The 27117-nt window shown below is 39.7% G+C and overlaps 1 protein-coding gene across 1 annotated transcript in view; it reads left to right on the plus strand.

Moving 5' to 3' along the window:
• Positions 1–25468, plus strand: part of LOC133957297 (copine-9-like) — a 70598-nt gene extending 45130 nt beyond the window's left edge. Inside the window, exons 8-21 of the mRNA XM_062392799.1 lie at positions 914–977; positions 2067–2170; positions 3808–3912; positions 5916–5957; positions 6223–6298; positions 8251–8304; positions 8612–8673; positions 9126–9172; positions 11177–11358; positions 12855–12982; positions 15008–15110; positions 15632–15689; positions 17318–17391; positions 22906–25468. Coding sequence (XP_062248783.1) covers positions 914–977; positions 2067–2170; positions 3808–3912; positions 5916–5957; positions 6223–6298; positions 8251–8304; positions 8612–8673; positions 9126–9172; positions 11177–11358; positions 12855–12982; positions 15008–15110; positions 15632–15689; positions 17318–17391; positions 22906–23088 — 1282 coding nt within the window. The 3' untranslated portion in view covers positions 23089–25468. The remainder of the gene's footprint in view (positions 1–913; positions 978–2066; positions 2171–3807; positions 3913–5915; positions 5958–6222; positions 6299–8250; positions 8305–8611; positions 8674–9125; positions 9173–11176; positions 11359–12854; positions 12983–15007; positions 15111–15631; positions 15690–17317; positions 17392–22905) is intronic.
• Positions 25469–27117: the final 1649 nt, after the last annotated feature.

The following is a 27117-nucleotide window of genomic DNA, read 5'->3' on the forward strand; positions in this document are numbered from 1 at the left end:
TGATGAACACTCATTATTTACTGCATGACATTTAAGTGTTCAAACATTTCAAAGTTCAACATTCCATTTTCCACTAAAGTGTTCATGATGTAAATGTTTTCAATGTAATATTTCTTTCATAAAAAATTCTTATCAAGCTTCTGATGTTAGGCAGACATATTTTTTTCATCATCATAACTGTTTGTAACTATACATAAGGACATTAATTTATTATTATAACTCTTTTCTTCCTCTTGGGGTTTTAACGGTGGTTGGCATTTTACTAAGAACTACAGCCCAGCTATTACTTCAGATACTCATCTTTGAGTGACCTTTGCAGAAAAGTGTTTTTAACTTACTTATTGTATTAAGATGCATATTTAGGTTAAACAATACTGACGTCCTGGACTGATTGTGCAACTCACTCAATCTCCAATAGCTCCATTAAATTTTTCCGGTTGCCAAAAAGGATTATTTTAACATATAGCTGCCAATTTTTTTAATCTCTGAAAAATACATTTGTAAAAAATTGAATTTTATGAAAAATCTTGCTTTGTAGGCTGTTATCGTAGAGGGAAGATGTTTTATTTCAATTTAAACGGTGGCATTAAAAAGTGTACAGTGAAATCACTTTACTGCAGGAGCCAGAGTGTGTCCTTAATGGGCTGAAAGCTTTTGGCTTCAGTTGCTCAGACAAATGTGATTTTGTTGCTTTTTGATACAAAGTTTAAATTTTGTAATGCTGTGCAAGTAAGTGTAATGTTTGAATGTTTTATTGTAAATATGACAATCTGCATGCTGTGCGATCACGTATCACAATAATGATAGCTATAAATGCCATCTGCTTGGCCATTGTATAATTTATGTCATGCTTCAATTACCCTCTTTCTCCATCTTTCCCTCTGTCTCTCACCCTCTCTCCCTGCGTTCTCAGTGGGATTCCAGGAAAGAAGTGTGGAGTCATTATCTTAACTGCAGAGGAGCTCAGTAACTGCAGGGTCAGTGCACATACACGCACACACACACACACACACACACACACACACGGACACTCATATTGCCTGCATATTTTATTCACCCTGATACTGTTCTTGTTATAACTTGCAATCCTCTCCCCTGACTTACAAACACTCCTACACACAAGCATGCTCTGACTACACCGAATACATGTAGTGATGGGCCAATCTATCAAAAGTTTATCATAAAATGGAACAAATGTGCAGGAGTTTAACCTGTAAATAACTTCATCCGGAGCCCCATCCTCTAGTTAGCTTTTCCGTGTTCAGCACCGATAACCGCTGATGGTATGTGTGTTTCCCGGCTCGCTCCGCACTCTTAATGTGTTCAAAATAAACTGTCAAGTTGGTTTCCTGCTATGAACTAAGTGATATTTCTCCTCCAATTTTTCATTCCCCTTCCACGCTGTTATATTAATACCCACGAGGCAATCGAATACCAAATGAATTTCCTGTGTGTGTGTGTCTAAGTGTTTGTGTTTGTGTGTGTGTGTGTGTCGTCCAGAGACCATTATTTAAACTTGTTTATCTTCGTTGTGTTTACCATAGTTACTCTGGGAGGTTTTGCCCCTCACAAGATTCAAATGCAGCTCGGGAATTTGTGTGTTGATGTGTGAGAGTGTGCAGCACACATGTATGCAGACTGACAAGCCCTACGTGTCAGTGATGGACTTTGTGTGTCTGTCAGTCTGTCCAGTCCGATCCCAGCACAGAAGCAGGAATAGCACAGCTCCTCATTAACTGCTCTAACTACACATACATATGTCTTAAGCAATTCCCTCTGGCTGGTTATATCACAAAAAAAACATAATAAAAATCTATGTCTTCCAATAATAAAGTGTGTAATTTAAATTAAGTGCTGAATCCCAATCACTGTCAATTTGAATGCCAGTCATTTTGAGTAAAGTGTTTTTAATCCACATTTGCATCACTACGATGCATGGGGCTTTACAAAACCCCTGCTCCTTTATCACCAAGAAATTCGGTCCCGAAGAAAACAGGTTGCTGGCTCGGAAATTAAATTGCATCAGAATAATTGAGGTTGAACTGAAACTGCTGTCTTTCTCTCAGGATATTGCCACTATGCAGTTGTGTGCCAACAAGCTGGATAAGAAGGACTTTTTTGGCAAGTCAGACCCCTTCCTGGTTTTCTACCGCAGTAACGAGGATGGAACGTGAGTTTGACTTGTCACAATGTGCTCGAATGTTAAACTGCGTCCTTATTAACCAGCTTCTGTCAGACTCATGAGATGATAGCAATATACAGGACCTTCATGGCCTGCCGGCAGGAACAATGAGTATTAATTTATTGTTATCAACAGATAATGTGCTTTGAGCCAATACGAATAGATCTGATGTTCTGTAGATGTTCTTTTTCCCTCATTATCCGGAACCAAAGCCTGAAGCTAGCAACCGTCTCCGATGCACTGTCCTCTTGTCTGTGTTAATTCCCCTGAGTTACTTCAGAATTATTATTATTCTTCCACAGTGAGTCGTCCTCAAACAGATCTACAATATAAGTCACTTTGTATTGTTTGTGTGCAGACTCCATGGTGCAGTGTGAAGTTAGGAACCGTTGTGTTCATTCTACCTGGTTTATCTGCAGTGAAGATTTCATACGCAATGTTTTTCATAAAATGAAACTGACGTTGTTTTATTTTTATTCACATGTGTGGCTCATAAATAGGTTTAGATGATTAACTGAACTTCTGTTGTTTTTTAATTCATCGCATGTCGAGCAATCCAAAAATCTTAAGACCCAAATACACAAACATAAAAGCTGTGTAATTCATTACATATCATTTGGCAGATGCTTTTATGGCTTATATATATTAATTATTTCATTCAACATCTATCAAGGGCCATTTGAGGGGTTCAGTATCTTGACCAAGGACACTTTGCCATGCAAATTTTGAAGACTGAGAATTGAACAGCCAACCTTCTGGTTGGGGGGATGACTATTCTAATCTGCCTCAGCAGAAACAAAACAAATGTTGGGCTTTTACTTTGTAAACAGACTTTGAAAGAGGAAGATATTCTCTCAATGTTGTTGACATGATGCTATGATATTTTGACCACGGCTTGGGCTTGATCCAGTTCCTAACCACTGCTGTAGTTTAAACCAACTTTTTTTTTATTGAATGTATCATGTGGCCACGACATCCCAATTCGAAATTGCAATTTCATGGTTCATTATCAATACACATGCTACAAAAGTAATATACTTTTGAGTGATCAAAGTAACCTAAAATAATGGAGACAATGAGTCGATAATTTTATTTAATTATTTAAGTGACATTTGAATGCTTCCAGCACTATGTTGATCAGAGCACCGAACCCTCAGTAGACCCTGCACAGTTAAAGTGTCTAGAGCAAAGATGGCCCTACTTGGCAGTTCCTGTGACAGTTAAGTGGGACAACAGTGCATAAACATTGTAGAGGAAAAATATGAGCTTACCTTTTTAATGAGCCCTGTGGTGTTGAAAGCCACATGTATTCCCCCACATTCTCATGTCACTTGTTCCTTATACAAATTAACTTAGCATATCCATCTTTTCAGATTATTACATTCTTACACTGCTTTGCCGGGGGGAGATGTTAGTAGCAATAAAACTCCATCTGCAGCTCTGTCATGTCCCCCAGATATACTTAAGCGGACTTCTTTTAAAAGACACAGCAGCGTGCAAAGCATTTTGTAGAGCTGCAAAGGGAGCGGGAGATGAGAGATGTGGGAGCATCTTCATCGGTACAATCTGAGCAATGTGAGTGTGCTCTCTCTTTTGTGGCCTTACATCTGTTATGTTGCTGGCAGGTTCACCATCTGCCACAAGACAGAGGTGATCAAGAACACACTGAACCCGGTGTGGCAGCCCTTCACCATCCCTGTGAGAGCTCTCTGCAATGGAGACTATGACAGGTCAGGAAACATTTTGCACAACTGTGTCATGTGTTCAAATGGAGAGCGAATGAAACATAATCCTGAGGCAATTAACTTCGTAAACACTAAAGAAACGGGAAGGTGAGATGTCAAAGTACAAACAGCATGGGCCACCTGATTTCCATCGCTGATTACATTTCCATCGCTGCCCTGGAAAAGCACACCCCAATCTCTCTGATTAGATGAAGTATAGGGGAACTCTTGAGAACCAATAGGGCACAGGCAGACTCTCTATGTGAATGACATCACCCGTTGCTGGGGCGGTCAGAATAATGCCAGCAGTCGGTCATGGTGTCCCAGGGACCAGCGCTGGTGTTATTAAGACTGACTCAGTTTTCACACAGCACTGTTTTACATTCAGAGTCAGGCTGGACTGAGCTGAGCGGCTCTGACAGCAGGCTTGTGTGTCTACAGGTGCACGATGCATACACAACTGAAGTACCTGCACTCACACAGAAGTAGGGACCATTATTCTCAATTTGTCTTTATTTTCTTTATAACATTATTGTGAAATTATCGCCTTTAGAAATGCTCATGTTTTGCTTTATTTTATAAGAAAACCCCAGATTTTTGATAAGTTAGATATCTTGAAGGACACATTATAAGTTTAGTAATTTCAGAAAAATGGCTCATTTAAATATGGTCAAAGATTTAAATTAGAAGATTGATACCCTTCTTATGTATGACTCTTAAAGGTGAAGCTACTTCCAGAATAAAGTTAGATGCGCTAAGCAAGAAGCCTGGAAGCAGGAGGAAGAAACATGCCAGATGGCATTAAAGTGACAGGATAATAACAAAAATAAAACCGTTGTCAGTTCCATCAAACATGTTAAATAAATCATGCAAAAAATCTAAAGCAACAGTGCATTATTCTGCAACTGTAATATTGATAATGCAAGAATAATGAGCATTACGTCTTAATAACAGGAGTAAATGAGTAATTTGTAAAGGACCAATTTGTAGCTGCAGGTGCTCATATTGTGAAAACATGTTGAGTGGAGTGGCTCACTCTGTTGCACAACTGCATCCGGCTTTGTTCGCACTATATTATATATTTTGACCAGTTTTTTAAACTAGTGGTACTCTGACTTGCTTGAGAGAAAACACAGTAATAGGAAACAAGGTTAAAAAAAAAAAACTATTCAAAATGTTAATAGCATTAGAAGTGCAGGTAACAGCATGAGTGAAAGTATCATTATCAAGCTTTTTTCAGACAGACAGTGAGTCTGAGTCAAACATGATTCATACATTGTAGGCACAATGGTACAAAATTGTCAAAGGCAATTTTGGGTTCAGTATTTTGCCCAAGGACCCTTTAGAAGAGGGGATTTGACGGAACCACCGACTTTTTGGTTAGTGGACGGCTCTCTCTACCTGTGTGAACAATGCATCTGCCGCTTCTCACTTGTCCCTTGTAAACCAGTGAGCAGGTTTCTCATTCCAAAACCTTGTGTAAATCAGCAGCGTATGACCTTCTCCAATGTGACTATGCCAAGCAGCTCTTCATTTCTGCTTCTATCTGTAAAGCTGGAGGTTAGGGACACACAAGACAGGAGTCCCCAGAGTCCAATAATAATCTTCTTCTCCACAGCCATGTACCTCACCAGGGAAAGGTTTAACTCTCAGGGAATTTCTTTGCAAATCGGTGCAAAACCTTGCAGGCGAATTCTGTCTTCATTTGCATTTAAAAAAAAAAATGTATCCCAAAATACAGTGCAAAGCAATTTACTTACTTCCCCCAGAATATTTTAAAGGGGCAGAGATAGTCCTGGGAATTCATAGTTCACATAACCATCTGTACCTTCTGCACCTTTAATCTTCTTTGGCGTGACATAATTTAATCAGTTGTGTAATTGCTCTGGTCCCAATGTGACACTGTGAAAATACTTTTCTTTTTAACAGTTAGAACTTCAAGTTCTGGTTTTACTGACAGCATACGATCTGTTGAAGAGCAGAAATGAAACTCCTTCTGTCTATTTCAGGACCGTGAAGATAGATGTCTTTGACTGGGATCGAGATGGAAGGTAAAAGCATCTCAGGATAACCACTCACCATAACCTCATTATTCATAATGACATCTCACAGCTGTTGTAAGGAAATGTAGTGCATTAATTATAATGTGGATGCAATTGAATTGGAAAGCTGTGGCAAAAAAATGGAAAAGTTATCATGCAGCAAGGAGATTGGCCAGGAGACTGACAAGCACAAATATGAAGAAACAGATGTGGATGGACAATATATTTTAGATTATATTAATGCTCGCCTGTCTGTGTGGGTGTTTGTCTGCAGCCATGACTTCATTGGCGAGTTCACCACCAGCTACAGAGAGCTGTCTCGGGGCCAGAACCAATTCAACGTCTATGAGGTGAGACACGACGTGTGGGTGTCTTGTTGTCCTTGCAAACACTTATTCAGTTGATTTGGTTATTGTAGCTTCAGGTGATTGGTTGTCCAGCGTCTGGGGAATCCCTGCAACCTCCGCAAAAGCTTGTAAAACCTTTTTTACTGATGAACTGTAATATAGGTGCTACAACAGATGATGGGTAAAGTTGCTCTCAATGTAAAAAGAGCTGAATACATTTTGTTGAAAATGATTCGACCTTCAAATGAATGGGGCATCTCACAAAGAGAAAAGCTAGGATAGAAAACATGCTCCTGCAGTTGTAACACAACCCATCATGATTTCAACACATTGTGCTGTTATGCCTTTATTCCGTGTTAAAAAGAGAGCAAACACGCCAGGTTAACTATCTCCTACTTTTCAACACGACCTAGTAACTCCTCAACGCAAGCACTAATTCCCACTAGATTTATCGTTTTTCCTTTTTGTTCATACTATCAGCTGTCACATTCTGTTCATGGTTCAATTTAGAACCATGTCTTTATTAAAGTGTGCTCGTAGAGTTTGAGAGCAGGACTTATTGATTTCACGATTCAGATTTCACTTAAAACCCCAAGTCCTGCTCCCAAGCGCAAAGATCCCCTTCTTGAGTAACCACAGGAAAAAACTCACATTCAAGTATAGCTATTCTTAGTTTTTTTATTCAAATCTCACAGCCAAAGAGTCCTGGAGGCTCAGCACCCTGCTCATTATCCCATCTTCCAATCATGTCAAGTGGGTTCTCACCTCAGCCACCATGGAGCCTGTTGAAGAAATTTAAGCCTGTAATTTGATGTTTCTTGCCCAAATAGACTTTGGCAGTTGCAGTTAATGTCTCCCGGCAGGTTTTCTCCCAGAACCATACAAAGACTCTCGATGACTTGTTTAGCATTTGTTGGTCAAAGCAGGGTCACTGCGAAAAAACATCTGTTTGCTTTGTTAACACGATATCTCAGAGTAGGGAATTTCAAAATGTCTGACAAACGTTCAGTTTGACTAAAAAAAGAACTGATTAGATGTTGTTGCTCAAAGTCACTCTGACAAGAATGAATGGGGTTATAAGTTGTGACATATTTTCAGGCAAATGATCATCATGACTTAATATACTGAAGATATTTTTCACGTATTTTGTATCCCCCTTCACCTACTTTGTGTATTTAAGTCTCTTTGTTCAAGCTGTGCTTCTTCTTGAAAATGTTTCTGTTCCCGGTGTTTCTGTGTTTTTTGAGCTCTGGTTACACACATATTTCCTGTTGATGTACTCTGGATTCCTTGGTACTCTTGACTAGAATTACTACCTGCTTTGTACTGCCTTGTTTTGATCTTTCCTTTCACCTTTGATGCATTTGGGTCATTCCCCTGTTTCCCTGCAAATGAAACAGTAAAGAATGACCACTCTGGACTTTTAAATCTGCTGCAGTTTTAAGTAAAGCTGGTCAGACAAAATTATGAAAACTACACTTCGGCAAAATAACACAGTTATGGAAATAAAATGATTGTGTTCAGGCAACACATCCACACTGTGGATAACTTGTTTGTTTCTACATGTCTGTACAATTTATGACAACAAATTTGATAAATAAAAACATCACCAATTACACTCTACCCAAGGTTTATTATTATCTTTGCTCCGAGCAAACAAATTAATAAAATTGTTGCAGAAGAATGAATAAATAAGACATCAAAGGAGCGTAATCTCTCTTTGTAACAACAGGAGATGGATGAATATATTGATTATTTTCACCTGCCGAAGTCCAGCTCCATCGCTTTTTCATATATACACACAGTTAAAAGTGAATTAGTTCCAATTCATGGGCTGACACCATTATCAGGAATCTGTTGAATAATTCATGTTCATTATCAGCATCAATCCAGAATGTGAAGTGGTTTTACAAGGACCCTCTCAACCGTTAACTCACTTCTCTCATCACCGGCAGGTTCTAAATCCCAAAAAGAAAGGCAAAAAGAAGAAATACGTTAATTCTGGGACTGTGAGTACACCCATCTTTACCATACCTGTCATTTTCTTAATGTTTGTATTCATGATTGTTCTATACTTTCTACATTGTAGGCATCATTAACTCTTACATCTGCTTCACACTCAATCTTTTACTGTTTGGCACCTGTTTGTCATTTTACCTTCCTGTCTTCCTGGCACTGGCCCCTCTTCCACCCTTCCCTCTTTGTTTATCACTCTGTGTATATGTATGTGTGTGTGTGTGTGTGTGTGTGTGTGTGTGTGTGTGTGTGTGTGTGTGTGTGTGTATGTTTGTTTGCGTGCCTTTGTTTGTTTGCCAGGTAACTCTGCTGTCCTTCAAAGTGGAGTCCGAGTATACCTTTGTGGATTTCATCCGAGGAGGGTGAGTAGAATAATAATCAGCCTCCTGTCCCACCGTGCACTAATATACACTGTTTTGTGTGTGTGTGTGTGTGTGTGTGTGTGTGTGTGTGTGTGTGTGTGATAGGATACTTGATTGAGTTTACCTAAAGCTTTTTTGTAAGCAGCATCAAATTGAATTTGTATTGGCTCTGAAAGGCCCTGGTTTTGAAGAAGTTTGTATTGATAGATCTCATGTGTAAATACCTAATTTATTTAGTTAATTCATTTTTAATTACTGGTTTAATTTGTTCGACCTATTTGTGCCTTCGGAATGGGAAAACTGCCCTGCCACAATATTGAGCCAGTAAACCAGTGAAGTGATTGTACTACAGTGCATTGTACTGGTGTGCTCCAAGTGCTGGAGATGCACCATGTATAAACTACACTGATGTGTTTAAAGCTCTTTGTTGTTCTCCTCTTTATTTGAAATAGAACCCAGCTGAACTTCACAGTGGCTATAGACTTCACCGCATCTAATGGTAGGTCAGAGACCTGGTGCAATTTAGAATACACAAAATTCACTTGCATATGTCATTCATTGTGTTGTGCGCATTTGTCTAACCGTTCCATGTCTTCCAGCCGTTGCATCAAAACATCTATAGACCAGATGTGATCCCCGAACCCTTTCAAATGATCATTAAATGTGACTCCAGGTCCTCACAGCTTGCAGAACATCCGTGTGAACTGCCAGTGATGAATCAGTTGGCTTACATAATCAGCAGTAAAGGAATAATGTGACATTTATATATGAGAATCTGCTTTTTTATTACCAAAAATAAGCAGCACAGTGTTGTGGTGGTTCGCACTGTACCCTCACAGCAAGAAGGTTTTGTGTTTTAATCAAAGCCACAAAAGAGCCAGGCGTAAGTGCAACCGCAAAAAGGATTGAGGGTAGATTGCATTGTGTCAACCTTTTGTTCTTTAGCTTACAAGAAAAAAACAGTGTTTAGAGGCCAACCCTTTTTTAGTCCTGCTTTAAACAGCTGGACTATTGGAGAAAGAGGTTCTCCATATTTTATTTTTGAAAGTTTAGGGCAGCCCAGTGGTGCGGTGGTTCGCACTGTTGTTTCCCACTGGTGACCTGTCCAGGGTGCACCCCTGGCCTCTCCCCCGGTATAGATAATGTGATGGAATTTTTAAAAGTAGGTGTCCCTATGCATCATCGAGTTGAGATTGTCTTTCACAATTTTTAAAAGATGAATTATTCATGACTGTAGATATTCTGACTTATTAGCTTACGCCACCACAGGGTCAGAGTTTTCACTTGTTTGAAGAATCTCAATAACTGCTGAACAGGTTGGCAGGAAAATTGATATGGACATTGATGGTTTCCAGACGATGATCCCAGTGATTCTGGACAGAATGTAAATGTATCCAGATTATTGTAAATGAATTATGGTGAAGTGTTTTGAATGTCTTTTTGTTCTAAAATTGTTAGGAACTTATATGTCCAGTTCAATGCAACGTCTCCTATGTAAGTGATATACTCAATATTGTTTTCCAAGAAACTAGTCATACTCTGACAGATTTTCTTGCTCAAAGATGGGGGCTTCTAATTTGTCTGCCACTTTATCCAATGTGCAATCCAATCATATCACTTATTTTAATCTCATAACAGTATTTTCTATCTCTGACAAGATATATATGACATCACTTGAGTCTTATGTTTTATCTTAAAGGTATTACAGAGAGTAAAAAGTTTAACACTTTGGTGTGAAAAGCATTTGCACCGTTTCCCAATTGTAAAGTAACATGACCTTCTTTATTGCAGGTGCACTCATGCCTGTACTGGGAGACAAACCACTTTCTTGAATAGATTGTTACATTCAGGCTCTTATTTTCACCATGCTGGGAAGTGCAGTCAGCAGTGCAATGTGCACAGGGAGTGGTAAATGTTTTTGCTGGGTTCTTTTAGCCAGAGATGCGCGGTACACCTGTGGCACGGCTGGAAGCTAGATGGGATTGGGAGAATGCATTAGCGCTACTGTAGGTGTGTTGGGAGCAGGCTTAATCAAATCATACTCCTCCCTTTCATCCCCTTTAAAAGCAGGGCACTCGTTTCTTAAATGGAAGTGAGAGTCCAGACGGGCTTATCCCAAGGGGAGAGCACAGCAACACTCAGCTTTGTTTTAATGTGTGAAAGAATTCTACTGATGCCAAAACCAAATCTATTTAAATGATTGCATAAAGGGAAAACTCCCCATGATAATCCTGTTAGCATTATTCTTTGTTTAAATTTTTCTTTTTTAAAGCCAAGAAGCCTTCATATCATTGCCAACACCATTAGGCTGTCTCTACAGCAATTAAAATTTAATTCTCTGCTACTTTTGGGAAATACAGAATATCGTATTATCCTGGCATTAGTCATCTTCTATTCTATTTCCGCTGGGGATATAGTGCATTTCAGAGGTGAGGGACAAACGGAGGGAAGAAGGGACATTCATCATCATTGACTTCACAGTGTGATGTATTTGTCTTCAAAGGTAACCCCTCGCAGCCCACCTCACTCCACTATATGAGTCCCTACCAGATGAACGCATATGCCATGGCCCTGAAAGCAGTGGGTGAGATTATCCAGGACTACGACAGCGACAAGCTCTTTCCTGCCTATGGCTTCGGTGCTAAGCTGCCACCTGATGGCAAAATCTCCCATGCATTTCCACTGGTAAGATACACACATACACACAAACACGTTTACACACACAAGACACACTTGCACAGTTCACTCATAGCAGGGTGTGGCTTGGACCAGGAGCTGTCGCTGTGACAGCAGCTGGTCGCACAATTTGAGAAGTTGGCTCATCTTCCTGCCAGCAGGTATCTCCCAGCATCCCCAGCACATCCTCTTGAGGGATGAGGGCAACCAGTCAGAAACCACTGGATGCTAAGCTGTGGTGAAGCCAAGTCTGCACTTGTGTTGTCAAAATCAATATCACATCGTGGGCCTGATCTACTAAAGGTTTGCATGTGTAAAAAAGTGTGCAAACTTGATTTCAACCGCAAATGTACCTGCAAGCTGATCTACTAATGGTGCGCAAAATATTGGGGGGAGTAGATGCAAATACTTTAATTACGGTGGTTGTGACTGCGTCTTTATTTAGAATGTTTGAAAGGTAGGTCCTAATTGCCAAAGCGTTGAGCCAAGATAGCTGCAGTTTTTGTGGTGAGGAGGAGACGGCAGGAACAAGACGGTGATACACGTTTTTTTCTGCTCGTAGTAACATGTTTGGAATGAGAGAGGCTAAAGTAAACCCTCTCTCTCCAGGGCAACGATGGCCACAATCACGCCAGATGAAGCGCAGACCCGCTGCCTGTGTGTGCTGCGTGTGCGCTCCAATGGCCCAAGTGTCTACACAACACAATGGCTACACAACAGCAATGCACGCAGATCAGGCCCTATATGTTTTAAAATAACCACCCTTTTACAATGTTTCTTATTTTAACGAATTGCAGAAAAGAATGGTAGAGATACAGAAAAAGTAAAGTTATTGGAAAGTTTTTTTTTCAGTTCATCGCTACTAACAATGTCCTTAAGGCCTATAAATGTCAAAGTAATTTCCTACCTTATGAAAGATTTTCAAAAATCGTTTTTTCATAGTTTTTTAAACCAGAGATGCATTGCCTACTTATTTTAAACGCAGATGAGGTGATCGGGGCTATGTCAGTTTTGATTTGGATGCAAACTGGGGGCATAGATTTTCAAAGATGCAGCCACCAAGGCAGGGAGGTTCTAAGTAATTACCCTGTCAAGTTGCATTATGGGAATAAAGGATGCGGCACCCAAATAATGGGGAAAAAAATTACAGGATAACTCGGCCTCTGCTCTGCTTTATATGAAAAATTAATTGTTTCTCAGTCTCTATCGGACCAACATTGAACTTCCATAGACTTCCTGATGTACTGTTTGCCTGAACTTGCCAATAGCACTAGAAAGTTGTGTATTTATTTCCCTCTGAAAACCCTTTACACCCGCAAGTTAAATACCCAGGAAACTTTTCAATTTTTTTCCCAATAGAGGACAGAAAGGAAGAATATGTATTTGGATGTAAACCTCATTTGTAAGTGCCTTCATCATTTAGTGCTTGCTGTGGAGGCAGAAGTCAGGTAAAGCCTGATGTAATGTTTGCACTTCATGAGTGTGCTGTATGCTGTGTGTTGCAGAGCAGTGACAATGATAATCCAAACTGTGTGGGAATAGAGGGGGTTCTGGAGGCCTATTTCCAGAGCCTGAGGACGGTGCAGCTCTATGGACCCACCAACTTTGCACCTGTTATCAACAAAGTGGCAAAGTAAGTTAATGCAGTTTAGAGTAAGGATACAGTCATACATTTTGTATTAAGGCTAGATTTATTTTTAATTGTAAACAAGTGAGGATGAAAGCACTTTGTAAGTAAATAGACTGCATTATGGATATACACTGGGAACACTGGGAAGACACCATGCAAAGAACAGCCTTTATCAATTATTTAATAACTAACCTGGACTCCAGATATATAATGGGATAGTACATTGCATCTCTGTTACCTCTCCAAAATGGCCTTGAGGAATATATTACACAGCCACATAAAAATAATCTTTGTAGGATATTCACATATACATTATAACAACTTTAAATGTGAGAGGTATGCGAGAGGGAGCATGAAAAACTGAACAACAGTTTTTAAATATATTATGTTTTGAAAGTGGCCTTCGGATGTCTGGTATAAAAGTTATAATTCCAAATTAAATATGTCTTTTAAAATTATTCCATTCCCACGACGTGGTAGGGGTAACAGGAAAAAGGCAGTTTAGAGAAATTTGACCAAAGTAGATTAGCGTTTATCTAGAATTGTTTGACATATAAGAATGCACATGTCGTATAAAGCATCCTGTGTATATTGAGCAAGATTTATAGACTTATAAAACACATCCATTTAGATTTAGCTATATTTTATGATAACTGCATGGAATAAATCTCATAGATTTCCAGCTTTTGTTTAAGTAGTAAGGTTTGATTTGAACAGAATGAGCATGAAAGCTGGATGTAGTTATAATGAGTTTAAATACATTTAAATGAAAACTACAGTTTAAGGACAGCATTTTGGAGGTTAAGTAGCTTGACTTAGAGAAGGGGAACAGATATTGTATTATCTGAAAACAGATGCATCTTAACTTGCTAAATGTTTCTATCATCTCTAAAAAATGTTGAAATGGAAAAAGGAGATGCTGTCTGTTTCAGTAATTGCATCATGACTTAAAACCAGATTTGCTACACCAAGAATATATTATCTTTTAGAAATAAATTATTCAACCTGATCATTTTGAAATGGCACAATAGTTACTGTTTTTAATGGCAGCCCTTGTGACCGCTTGTGAAGAGTCAAGTATACAGCAGAACTTTCTCAGATGGTCGTATAAATCCGGACTGGATGCTACAGTGAGAAGGGCCTGATGGTTATACTTCTTACTTCAGTTGAAAAAATGAAGTGGTAAAAATAGAAGCTAAATAAGATTGAACACTGGTGTTGCTTTTGACTGCAGAGAATAGCTCATGGTGATAATACAATTCATATACATTTATTTTAGGTGTCAAATGTTAATTCTAATATTGGCTATAGCAATACAGCTAACTGGGTTGTTGGTGACAAAATAGTCAGTTTCCTCTCTGCTATTGGTCAGTGAGAGAGACCTGACTGTGACAAATTTGGCAATGTTGCAAAAGTTTAATTAATTCCAATTGAGTGCCATGAGCAGAGCGGAAAAACAAACTGTAGGTCCAATACGCTGAGTGTTTTTTGCATCAAGGACTTACAATGCTGAACTTCATTGAAGTTGTATAAAAAGTGAACACCAGTAGCATCATCAGCTGCCTTAGGACACATACCCTAAAAGGGATAAGTCACTCAAAACCACTTTCGTAGTATCAGGGGTGAATAGCATTGCAGCCAAATCTAATACAATTTAAGTCAATGGTTTCACATCTTCAAATTTAACAGAATAGAAAAAAAATGAAATGCAACCATACTGCTCCTGTGTTGTCATCCAACTGTCCATAAACCCAGTCATTCAAATTCCACTCTAAATGGTATAATTTACATCAAGTGTTAAGCCTAAATGTCTGCAGTGATCTAGGCATGAACATAGTTCTACACAATGTTATACTATATAATTACATATGTCCTAAGCTTGAGAAGACGAGAGAAAAATGTTGATGAAAAGTAGTTTATGTAGTAATCTGATACTCAGGTGTACAGGCACAGCTCTAACCAAGGTATTAATGTGTGTGTGGTCATGTGAATGTGTGTATGTGTGCATGTGCGTGCACCTTTTCCCAGTTGTGCAGCAGAGATTACAGATGGCTCTCAGTACTTTGTCCTGCTGATGATCACAGATGGAGTGATATCGGACATGGTCCAGACCAAAGAGGCTGTGGTCAATGTGAGTAAACAAACATACACACACCCACACACACACTACAAATGCACTCAGGCATTGATGGATAGCAGTGTTTTTCACTAAGTTACATTTGCTACTGATGTGTATCTCAGCATCCTTTTTGTCTTTGGTGAGTTTTATTTTTACAACAGTAATGCTTTTGATTTTAGAATGAAAACAGTTTTCCAAGTATCCAGCTTGTAGGGAGCAGCCATATCTCATCAAAGGGGACAAATTACTTGCTTTCATTGGGATAAATGTAACTTTTTGAAGAAATCAAATAGTTTGTAGAAACCTTTCAAAACTAATGTTTGATAGGTTTGAACCAATCAATTCTATTCTTAGGGATTTACCACAGATATTTGTTATACCTACGATTAACTCTTAAAGGTAACCTCACTTGTGACTAGGTTTATTAAATTAAAATTTAAATTCACTCAATACTTAACGCAAAGCTTATAAATGTCTTTACACTTTCTGAGGATTTAACAAATTCATGGTCTTTCCTGTTCTCTCCTGCACAGGCAGCATCACTCCCTATGTCCATAATCATTGTAGGTGTTGGGCCGGCTGAGTTTGATGGTAAGTGTTCCATTCTAGTTATAAGTCTATATATACTTGTCAGAAAAGAGGATGGTCACACTCTGTGACAAGAAATCACCTTTATTTACAAAAGACAAAACATTTTCTGTCATCTCTCCTCAGTCCCACAATCATTTAGGTGCCTCTAAAAAGACACATAAGTGATGCACTATCTACACTGATGATACATTTAATTCATTGGCATACCACCTGTCATGGCATTCAGCAACATGACAATCAAGGGGCATCCAGCACTGGGAAGGAGCGGAAAATATATAAACTATGTAGATGCTGTAGATGGTCTGTGGCCCGTTAAAACATTCGTAACAGTTTTACCATCCTATACAGGCAAGCAGGATTCAGCAGTAGATACTCTGTATCTACTGCTTTCGCTGTCTGCTCATGTCTCAAGCATATACAGCTCTTGGCAGAAAGGCCACAGCTTAACACTGGCCTTGCTCTGTGAAAGTGTACAGTGTAACAAGCACACTTTATTTTTAGGCAAATTAGTACAAGTCTGATTGTCAAACCAAAGTCTGCACGGAATAAATTTGAAAGAAAAAAAGGTTGAATTTAAAATCAATAACCTTTACTTTGACTCAAATATGTCACACTTTGTGTGAGAGGCAGCGTTTGACTTTGACCTTGACTTTTAGACTCAACAGTGGCTGGTGAGCTAACGGGAAACCACTGCAGCAGCGGTAACGTAATTCACCTTTCGAGTACGCCAGTAGCTGCTCCTCTTCCTGAGAGAGTTGCTGGAGAAAGTCAATGAAGTCAAGTGTGCAGGCTTCTTACAGCCCACAGATCAATTAATGACTTTTCAGTGGGGACTATACATGATTATTTAAGTGTGCACACGTGTGTGTGTGTGTGTGTGTGTGTGTACGTGTGTGTGTGTGTGTGTGTGTGTGTGTGCTGCTTAGCGAGGTGTGAAATCAGAACGCCTCATCATTGTCATTTTCTACTTGTTTAAGCAATCGAATGTTGGAATTGGCAGGGAAAGAACTCAGGCGTGTTTGGAGGTCACAAAGTCAAACTGGCTTAACAGCGCCTCAGTGTGTGCCTACATTTCATCGCCAGACCTTTTTGTCTGACCATGCCTCTAAGAGTTTTAAAGCTACTAACGCATCACCTTGAGTATTAGTCTGTCAGTTCAGGTATTTGTCCTCATGTTTTCTGGTTCTGTCTGAGTCTGTTTGGAGCTTGAACTTCACGTTGCGCTCGTCCACCTCTCAATCGGCAGCACCTCATATCCAGACTCTTTTGTGTGTGAGTGACTGCAGATGCAGGATAAACACTGCTGTGCAGGTGTTGTTTTTGAACAACCCCCTCAGACAAAAATTTATATCAAAGAGCAATATAGAAGAAAGCATTTCCACCTATATATGGCGATAATTGAAATGACACTCCTGTACCTGTAGTGTAATTGTGCTTAATTTTAGCTTGTGGAATGTAATTTTTGGTGCATAAAGCATTTCATCATTCTCTGCTGAATATATTACCCCCATGCTGTTCTCCACTTGAGCAAGTACATTAGTAAAATGCAGCATCTAGTACCTTCTTTATATTCTTCCAATGTGGTTCTGGTACTTTGTCATACCGTCTCAAACTTTCTGTCCTTATAGCTATGGAGGAGCTGGATGGGGACGAGGTGAGGGTATCCTCCAGAGGACGTCTTGCTGAGAGAGACATTGTTCAGGTACTCATCATAATTGAGTTGAACTTGGCAGATTAGGCTTGGGAATGTTTCTGTCTACAGCCACAGCATGGGCATGTGTATCCCCGACGGAGGGGGGTTACTTTCAGAACGCACACTCAAACACACACAAACTGGGAAATTCCTCATACAATATACAACACACATCTATCTGTGGGCCACTGAAAAGACAGTGCATTGCTCAAGGGTATGATACATTTTTATTGATTCTGGTTTTTCACATCCACACAGACCTAACGTTGATTTGTCAAATACAAAATCATTCAGGTCAACAGGTTATTTTAAACCCATTTAATCCCAAACCTGCATCATTCCCAGTTACCACATAGTATTTTATAAGTAAAGTTTGTATATAGTTTTTTTAACATTCAGTGTTAATGCGGATTGTGCAGACATTGGTGTAGTAACACGGCGGTGGTCTAGTGGCAGAAAATTGGACTATGGGCAGAGAAGGTCTCTGGTTCGTCTCTGGTTCGACTCCACGGAGAGACAACAAAAGACGAACCTGGATTGATCTGTCCAAAAATCCAAGAGTCTCCCTACCCTGTCTAGTGCCCCTGAGCAAGGCACCTTACTCCCCCTACATCTGCTCCCTGAGCGCCGTACATGGTCGCTCACGGCTCTGTGTCCTGCACCAGATGGGTCAAAAGCAGAGGTTAAATTTCCCTACCTTCATGAGTGTGCCTTTGCATGTCTGTGCATTGGTTTGGGACTAATAAATGAATCTTAATCTTAACAGCTTTTTTAATCCTCACACATAGACATCCTGATTTCCTTCCAAGAAAAAAAAATCTGCCTCCTCCATGGTGAGGCAAAGATAAACGACATGACAAAAAGTTAGAAACTCCTGTGGTGTGAACAGACTCTTTCTCACACCAGGACATTGTGGATAGGGTGACAACAAGCAATCATAGAACAGAAAACTAAGCTTTGATAAGCTCAATCATTCAGAGTCATATTACAAGAAGAGTATAGCTTCTCAAATTAAAATGTTTCGCTCATTATGCTTGGGAAATGGACAGTTATGTAGTGTTCACATTTGCGCAATGAGATACATAGAAAATGATTAATGCAGTTTGAACACAAATCTCTTGTGCCCGCAGATGCAAAATCAAGTCATTTAAATGCGCCTATATCTTGATGCGTCTGACGCGATGTTGCACTAACTTAGGGCCTGTCACTGACCAGAGCAGATCATGAACTGGCGACTGGTCAGCTTGCATGGTCTCTGCATGGTCTTAGAGACCCATGGCGCTGGCTTCTCTGGCATTTCCACAACAGGTACAGCACAGCTTGACACTTCAGACAGTAGTCTTCTTCTCTTCTTTACCGGAGAACAGGCAAATACTGTATTTGTGGGTTGTGTTTACTTGCATTGCTCACACGAGAAGCGCTAGTTTACTCAAATGATCTTGCACATGTAAGAAAAATTTGCTTCACACCAAATGGTTATGGTTAGCTGGCTGTTTCTCTGACAGAGCAAAAAATTGGTAAAAGTCTACCTGAACTGAAGAAAATGTATTTGTAGAGAAATGAATAATTTTGATGAATCTTTATACATCCCATCCTCACTTCAAGGAGAAGAGAGGGCGATAACCTAAATCTAGTGGTTACTGTATTTTATGGGATTATTTACAAAAACAAAATTCTATTAAACTGATGTAAAGCATAAATGTAGCCTGTACAATAAAACAAGTTTTCAAAAGTATATATATAAAGCAACAACAAAAATCTCTTACAACAGAGCACTATCTTTTTTTTCATTCAGTTGTGGAGAGGACTGGGCCGTCAGCTGGCAGAGACTCAGGGACGATAAATGACCATGATAAATGAGCACTACCCGTGATAAATGTGTGGTGTCTAGACGTTGAGAGGAGAAATGTGAGTGCAGAGGATTGCAAAAATGTCACTGTAACAATGTGACAGTGGCTGTAGCTCTCTCTTCAACATTATACAACTTAAACTGGCAAAATTGTGTCAATCAAAACCTACATGGCTTTGACCAAAATATATTTCATGCTGCTGTCGATGAACAAAGAAATTAATTGTAATGTTACAAGACATTAAACTGTACATATAGTTGCCCCCACACAAGGCTAATTGCTGCATAATTGATGCTTCCATTCCAAAGCTGTATTGATGTTACTATAATTTCTTCCTTGTGCTGTCTCCAGTTCAGTTCGCTAACAGCAGTAATCACATTTGCATGCACAGAAATCCTTTCATTGTCTTACACTGCATTTCAATGCCTGCTGGTTGTTATTGATTTGATATGATAACTACCTAATTTCACAGCAACACTGATCATTATCTCATTGTAATGCATATAAAAGTCATAATACTCAGCTTGCATAAATATTATTCTAGTTATAACTGAATGTATTTGTTGTAGGGCTGTCAATTTAGCAGTAAATTTTACTTTGAAACTCAAATATTAATTCGAACTTGGAGGGAAAAGTTTGTATTCGTCAGAATTTTTGAGGTTGCTTGTCTCCTGATCCAGGAGAGGGCAATCGCCGTCGGTTTGACATATTGTGTGCCCTCTTGATCAGTAAAGTAAGAAGTCAGTCATGTGACCTTGTTTTGCTATGAAAATCGAGAATGCTGGCAAGCAAAGCTTTCCTGTGCAGACACCAGATTTCCTGAAGAAATGATGTGAGGAAGTATATCCGGTTGGGTTCGACTATAAATGCATGACACACAACAATTTTTGTGTCATGTCAAATTTGTTGGAATTTCATTTTTGGAAAAGAAACAGCCCGTTGTTATACTTGCTGCAGTTACATATGTCCTGATCTTGATTGAAGTAACAATCTTGAGTGTATTGCACAAGGTAAAATCTAAATGAATAGGTTTCATTAGGGGATTAGATACAGTCTCCTGCAGTCCTTAACCCTGATTATTTAAATGTGATGGCAATTACAAAACCTTTTAATTTCTAAATAAGGGCCATATTCATATGGCTTGATGTTTAAAAATCATGACAACATCATACCGGGTCTGAAGATGTCAACATGTTAGTGTAAAGACTCAAGTAGCACAAGGTTAAATACAAAGTGAGAGATTAAATGTAGTTCTTGTTCTGTCTACTTACGTGCACTCCAGTAAACGTATTTCTCAGTGTATCATCTCTTTTACACAAAGCAGATAAAACTGCATTAAACCTTGAAACAAAGTGAAAGAGCCCATTTCTAATTTATAACAAATAATCTGTTTGCATGTGCTGAGGAATGTGACTGCATTTGTTAAAAAAAGAAAGTTGCATAATACCTTTCGTGTCTCCAGAGGGAGCTGCGAAAAGTCTGACTCATGTCCTTGAATGATGACAGCATCAATTGGGACTCAAAAGATGGACGATGCATCAATCGCCTTCTCAGACATTAAGCAAAAATACCCTTAAAAGAACAAAACGCTGCCATCTTGCATGTTTTGGAGTTAGAGTCTGTGCAGTGCCGATAGTGGGATGAGGTCTTCTGTAGCGACGTCCTCCTGATTCATACACTCCCCCAATATTAGGTGTCAATCACGTTTCCCTTCTTATTTACGGCATCAAATAAGTCATTATTATAAATAAAAGAAGAAAAAAAATCCAGAAAAATTAGCACTTGAACATACATCAGTGTAATAAGAACTCCAAGGACATAACATAGATTAGGAGGGTATTATGACCTATGCTGCAGCTAGCCACCAGATGGTGATCAAGGAGCTTTTGGCTTCACTTTTAGGGAGCAGTCATGTCGCCCATCTTTATTGACAGAATAGTCTATGGATGGGAATAGGGACTACAAGATACCTGAAAAAATTGTTGTTAGTGGCATTATAGGGGCGAAATCTTGTGGAGCCTGCTCCTCAGCTCTGCTTGAGGCTAGCAGCTCCAGGCTACAGAAGCCACTGTTAGCATAACACACTAGTCAAATTGATTTGTGGCTATTATAGGTGCCAGGACAGCGAAGAGGAATGTGTGTGATAATCGAGATGATACTTTTCCTTCTGCTTCATGGATTTTGATATTTTTTTCAAACTGTACATAATGAATATGACATTGTTGTAGCAGTACAGTGTTAAATTGATACCATTCTTTCAGGCCATTTTACTTCAGAAATTTATGCTGGTACTAGTCCTTAGTTCTGTTTTCTGGGTTTTCTGACTTTTCCATTATGGTAAATTTAATAGTTTTCCGAATATCTAAATGTCAGGCAGAAAAATTAATTTGAATGTGTAAACGAGCGCCTCAGGAATAAGACCAAAATGATTCATGGATTCATTTATTACATATAATCTCCTATTCTCAAGCAATTTCAATAAGCCTTTAAGCATCTTGAAGGAAACCCGCTGGATAATTTCAACACTAATGGTAATGTCATGTGTATCACTGTAGAACATTCATATATTTGCAGGTTTAACTAAAAACACAACTTTCTTTTCCCTTAGAGAATTGAATTTTCTTGCCTTTTGTATAGCATTGTTTTTATATTGTAAGATATCCAAGGCAAAGCAATAAATTGAGATTCTTGTTATGTGGCATGTGTCAGTAAACATATTTTTACCCCTAAGCATTATATGCTTTATGAGTATATAACTTTGAGGAAAAGGGTAAGAGTCACAACTTACTGTCTTTTGCAGTTTGACACATTATAGATATACAGATAACCTTTATTTAGACAGGGTATAAACCAATTGATAGCAGAGCTCTCATTTACAATTGTGCCTTTAATTACAATACAGAGGAGTAGAATTTTTTTTAACGGGATAAGACCGCCACATCAACCAAAACAGGAGCATTCATCAACCGAAACTTCCTTAAAAAAAAACATTTCTTCGGTTAAAAACGATCTAGCCTAATTGAGTCCTGAAGTTTATTCCAACTATGAGGAGCGTGGTATCTAAATGCAGTTTTACCCAGTTCTGTGTGTATGCAGGATTTGTCAAGGGTGATGTGTTGTTGAGAACGAGTGCGGTGATCCATATTTCAAATTTTTAAAAGGGATGAAAATGAAAATGTTAGCTTATTATGCATTGCTTTGTAAATAGATTTTGTTGTTCACTACGTGTGGCAAGTGAAGGCCACGCTACTTTCTGGTACAAGATACAATGATGGGTCTGATAACTGTCACCTGTAATTAACCTTAGGGAACGTGGTATAAAGCATCCAGTGGCTTGAGAATATGTGTAGCAGCATTCATGTGAATGACATCTGCGTAATCTAGCACTGATAAAAATGTTGCCTGCAAAAACTACAATCTATTTGTCAAGGTAAAGCACTGCCTATTTCTATAAAAGAAACCCAATATAAACAAATTAATGAGGGGGTTCATGAGGAGAGGCTCTAAATGTCTCGTTCAAATCAAAGACTCAACAGCAAGAAAAGTTTTATTTTGGCACTTAATCCTATTTTATTTTTTTTAAAAGAGCATTGAAACCGATGCTGCAACCTCAATATCTGCTGTGTATGCAATTAATAAACAAAAATTCAATATTATTTCTCTTTGCTTCCAGTTTGTCCCATTCAGAGACTACATCGACAGATCTGGCAACCAGGTCCTCAGCATGGCCCGGCTGGCTAAAGACGTCCTCGCTGAGATCCCCGACCAGCTGCTCTCTTTCATGAAAAGCCGAGGAATTGAACCGCGACCGGCCCTTTCCTCCTCGCCCATACCGGGGCTGCACCAGCAAATCTGACCCCGACACAGCCACTCATCTCTAACTCGCTCCACCCTGATTCTCTCCGTCTCCCCCCTCCTCCTCCCCCCTCTGTGTGTCAACCCCTCACTTCCCATACAATTATTTTTCACTTTAGAGGAGCAGGGAGAACGACCCGTGGCTCGGCCTCTCTCTCTCTTGCCGCCGCCAAAGCTAAAGAGGCACATCAGACTGACGCAGCAGGCGATCATCCCTGACCTACCTGCTGTTGTTCCTCGTCTTCTCCTCTCTGACTCACCCTCTTCTATAGCATCCCTTCTCGTTTGCTGAATGGCCAGTGAGACTGAACCATGACCGCCACCCTTCTCTCCTCGCTGGCTGCTCACTCGCAGCCTGACTATTTGGATATGTCTGTGAGTTACCCTCAGCAGACACACACACAAACAAGTTTTCATCCGTGTCCTTGTATTCAGAAGAGTTGAAACTTCTCTCATTTGGCTCGAGTCCTAGGAAGTGTGTGACTCCAATTTTAATAAGCTAGTCCCTAAATGAAAGCAGAGTCTGTGATGAGCAATATACACCACCTTGGAAATACCTCAAGTGCTTCTGAGGTATTTCTTTGGCTACAGTTTGACTGTAATTCATTTGAGTGAGTAGTCACCACATTATTTTGCTATCATCTTTATCATAGAGCTGTGCCAAAACTCTCTAAACTGAAATCAAGCGTGCCAAGCAATTAGTTTAATCCAAGCAGATGAAATGGAGACGAGGACCCTGGGAGACTCTTTGTCCTGTGGACGTCACACGGACGGTAGCAGAGAAGTGTTGGCAGGTTGAGTGTGGGGTGTCCGTCACATGTTCATTATCATCAGTCACACACACACACACACAGACACACACCTCTCTTTGCCCAGCATGGGATGGAGCCGGGTGCAGATATCCCCTCCCCATCCTCACCCCTGCTGTTCGAGAAATGCCAGACTCTCCAGCTGCCCTGCAGAGAAAGGTGGACGAGGAGGAAAGGATGCAAGGAAAGGGAAAAGACGAGGAGGAGGGTGAAGGCAGAAGTGGAAGTAAATACAGAGAAGAAGGTGTAAGTGTTTGATAGATAGAAAAAAAGAATCAAACAGCATGGAGGAATGATTCCGAGATGGACAGGGTCGCAGGGGAAGAGGACAGCAGTCTGAGATTTGTTTGACGCCTGAGGGGAAAAGAAAGATGGGAGAAACAGATGGTGGCAGGTTAGAAGGCAGCAAAGAGGGAGACGATCGCCCGGCGCTCTATTTAGTTTTGTTCCATTGGTCTTTGTGTGCATGTTGTTTTTGGAACGATACTCAATGATGGGATGATGCACAGAAAAGCAATATACCTGACGTCCATTGTAACGTTTGCCCTATGCATGACCCTCACTCTCCCCTGCCATGACATTTTATTCCAAGGCAGACTGAAGCCTTGTACAAAGTGGGCAAAGCCTGCCACCTTGTGTACATACTGTGTACAGCAGGATATTCTAATTATGCATGACTGCTGTACAATCCTATACTCAATTCATACAGTGCACATGCATGACGCAGCTGATCTTACTATCATAACATCACAAGGTACTCTGACAACATAACAGAACAATAGCTCATTAAAAGCACTGCTGTGTTCTATGAAGGTGAAATATGTCACTTATTGAAGAGATGTAAACGTCAGTGTGATGGTGTTGACATTAGGAGGGGTGTTTATGCCGTTGAATGTTACATGTAAGCATATACGTTTTTTTAAATACACTATAATTGTCCCGATTTTGAATGCTTTGTAACAAGTGTGTTACAGTGTTAAATTTTGTGTCGTCATTAGAACACCAAAAAAAGACAGAGATGGCAATATAATATATCTCAAAGATAATATTCATTTTACTGGTGTCACTGTATATTTCCATTATGTTGGAGTTCAGAGCAAACTTTGTGTGTGCCATGTCCTGCAGAAACCTGGTGTATTCGGTAATTGAAGCTCTGGAACATCCTCCTTTAGATATGTGTATTTTTGATATCCTGCAGTGATGTGGCCTCTTCTCGAGGTCATAGAATCTAGTCCCGTATGGTCTCTACAAGAGGGCGCACCAGCCTGTAGTAGGATTTTATCTGTTCACGAGCGTTTTTGTCTCTCTCGTCTCGGTCACATGGCTGTACGAACATGTCTCTATTCAGCTTATTATTCAATGTGTTCAAAATAAAGATGAGTAAACATTGTATATAAAGAACAGTACATGATCAAACGTTTCCCACTTAGACTAGAGTTGTGAAAACCCTTTTCAATAAGTGTGTGTAACGATAAATCTGTATTGTACATTGACGTTTCTATGAATGTCCAATTAAGAAGAGTGTTGAAGTTTCAGCTATAAACCTATATAAACAAGCATCTCTGTTTTTGATATTGGGCTGTGACTTAAGTTTGTGTTTACTCCCATCTCCTGAAGATGATGAAGTGCATTGTAACATTGCCAAACATAAAGCGACACAATCTCACTGTTGAAAGTTGTCATGTGTTCATGGAGAGATGATTTAAGGTGGCGAGCGGGGCTATTACAGTATTCCCGGTGCTGATTCATTCTGCAGCTCAACACGTCGCAGAGCTGAGCTGCCTCCCCTCGGAATGTTTGATTGAGTGAACACATTAAAGCACTTTTCCTACACAGAGCCATACATAATGGTGACATGTTTACCTCATACCTGATCTACGGCCTTCAAAGATTCTTTGCCACATCCTGTAACTGTTTCCATCTCGGGTTGAAGACTGCTCCTCCGTGGTTGATCATTTATTTGTGGTGGAGGAGAGGGAGAGCGTAACTAAGGTTATGTCCCAGAAAAGCATCAGATGTATGCAATCAGTAGATGTTTTGATTTCCCTGCAGGCTAGCATATATTCGTGATCCAAGAGGCTGTGTACAGAGAGGCATTTGTGACAAGAAATTAGTCCAGCTGCTTTCAGACATGCACTGATTTCAAAATCAAGATCCTGATATGTGAGGATTCAAATATCTGATTAAGAGGCTTTTGGGTTTATCGGGCCAGCTCCCAGTAAAACTCTAGATAAAATCCAAATAAGCCCCACGTGAAAATACAGTAGGAAATCTTCTGGGGGATTTCCCACGAGGGAGTGGTCGTGTTGATGATGTTTCTATCACGGATTTAAAAAAGAAAAAAGGTATTTTTATATTTTTATGAAAGTTGCAACTTTTTGAGTTAACCAATAACCAATTCCTACCTTCTTTCTGTAATGTTAATTATGAATGAACAGCAGTAAAACATCTCTCCAAGTGAAACGGATATATAGATTAATATGGGTTCATCCAATCACTGAATCATATCCCACACCTGTGGATGTTGTCTTACTGTCATTATTGGTCATTCAGCTCAAAAGCTCCTTAATTTACTGACATTGTTCCGTGGTTGTATGAGTGAGAGGTCAGTCGCATAAGGAGAGAGTGGAGATGAGATGTCACAGAAGGTTTTTGATTAGACTCCTTCACAAATTCTATTTTTGAATGATGTTTCAACTTCTAAACAATTAGGTTTATCACCACAAAATGTTGACTTTGTCCAAGCACATTTTTCCTGCAACTCATCCAGGTTCGCTGGATTTACCTGGAGGGCAGGAAAACCAAAGCTAAATCATGTCTTGCTTTAAGTTAAAAGCTTACTTCAGCATAGTAAAACGTCTACTACGACAATGCAACCAGTATGTAATGCTACAATTAGCTACTTAGCACTAAACCCAAAGTACAGCTGAGGTCTTGGTTTTTTAACATGTGTACTATTCCCTGTTCTGATCACTTGAGACTTAAGTGTGTTTGTGACAAATAAATGCATCTTAATCTTAATCTTGACTGCGCCTTTACCTCTTTGAGAAATGGTTTGCCACTGAATGGCAATGAACTCGGGGACAGACTGGACCGAGAAGCATCCACCCATGGAACCCTTAGTTTCTCCCTTCTGTGTGGGACAGTCTAGCTGCACCACTTTAACGCCATTGGTCTTCAAATGCAGCCTCCAAAGACACAGCCCCTGAATTGAGACAAAG

Source organism: Platichthys flesus, chromosome 7 (genome assembly GCF_949316205.1).
Source record: "Platichthys flesus chromosome 7, fPlaFle2.1, whole genome shotgun sequence".
Lineage (NCBI taxonomy): Eukaryota > Metazoa > Chordata > Actinopteri > Pleuronectiformes > Pleuronectidae > Platichthys > Platichthys flesus.